Source organism: Chlamydomonas reinhardtii, chromosome 14, assembly GCF_000002595.2.
Source record: "Chlamydomonas reinhardtii strain CC-503 cw92 mt+ chromosome 14, whole genome shotgun sequence".
Lineage (NCBI taxonomy): Eukaryota > Viridiplantae > Chlorophyta > Chlorophyceae > Chlamydomonadales > Chlamydomonadaceae > Chlamydomonas > Chlamydomonas reinhardtii.
In genome coordinates, this window is record NC_057017.1 from 2,894,375 (window position 1) to 2,895,070 (window position 696).

Consider the following 696-nt stretch of genomic DNA (forward strand, 5'->3'; position numbering starts at 1 on the left):
ACACACACACACACACACACACACACACACACACACACACACACACACACACACACACACACAGACCGCCAACTGGATCCAGGGCGACATCATGGCCTACTGCAAGGTGCGTGGTGGATGGGGGGTGGGGGTTAACTTTGAACCAATCCCGTAAGGAAACAGTCGCGCTGCAAGGCGAATTTGCAGCCGCATATGCGAGCTGTGGGGGTGGAGGGAGGGTGGAATGGGTGGAGAGGTGTGGGGCGGCGGGACTCGCGCAGGGGCGAGCAGGGGCGTTTGGAGGTTGCGGCAGGGGCGCACTTCACGACATCCAAATCCACATCCACATCTACATTAGCGCCTTTTTCCTTGCCTTTTTCGCCGCGCGACATAGCAATATTTCTTTCACACTATCAAATACTTTCCCCCCAACAACAAACAAACGCCCGCAGGAAAAGAAGACGGGCATGGACGGCCTGGGCATCACCCCCGCGGCGCTGTGCGACATGATTGGCCTGATTGAGGACGGCACCATCAGCGGCAAGATCGCCAAGGACGTGCTGCCGGAGCTGCTGGAGGGCAAGGGCAACAAGGGTGAGAGGGTGATGAGGTGGAGGTTTTGGAGGATGGAGATTGGGTTTGTTGCTAGTAAGAAACAGGACGAGGGGAAGGGCAAGAAGGGTGAGGGGCTGGGGTGGAGGGTGTGGGGTGGAGATT

The 696-nt window shown here is 57.9% G+C and overlaps 1 protein-coding gene across 1 annotated transcript in view; it reads left to right on the forward strand.

Moving 5' to 3' along the window:
- Positions 1–696, forward strand: part of CHLRE_14g627488v5 (uncharacterized protein) — a 4,232-nt gene extending 3,536 nt beyond the window's left edge. The window contains exons 7-9 of the mRNA XM_043070313.1: positions 65–106; positions 432–573; positions 639–696. Coding sequence (XP_042916986.1) covers positions 65–106; positions 432–573; positions 639–664 — 210 coding nt within the window. The 3' untranslated portion in view covers positions 665–696. The remainder of the gene's footprint in view (positions 1–64; positions 107–431; positions 574–638) is intronic.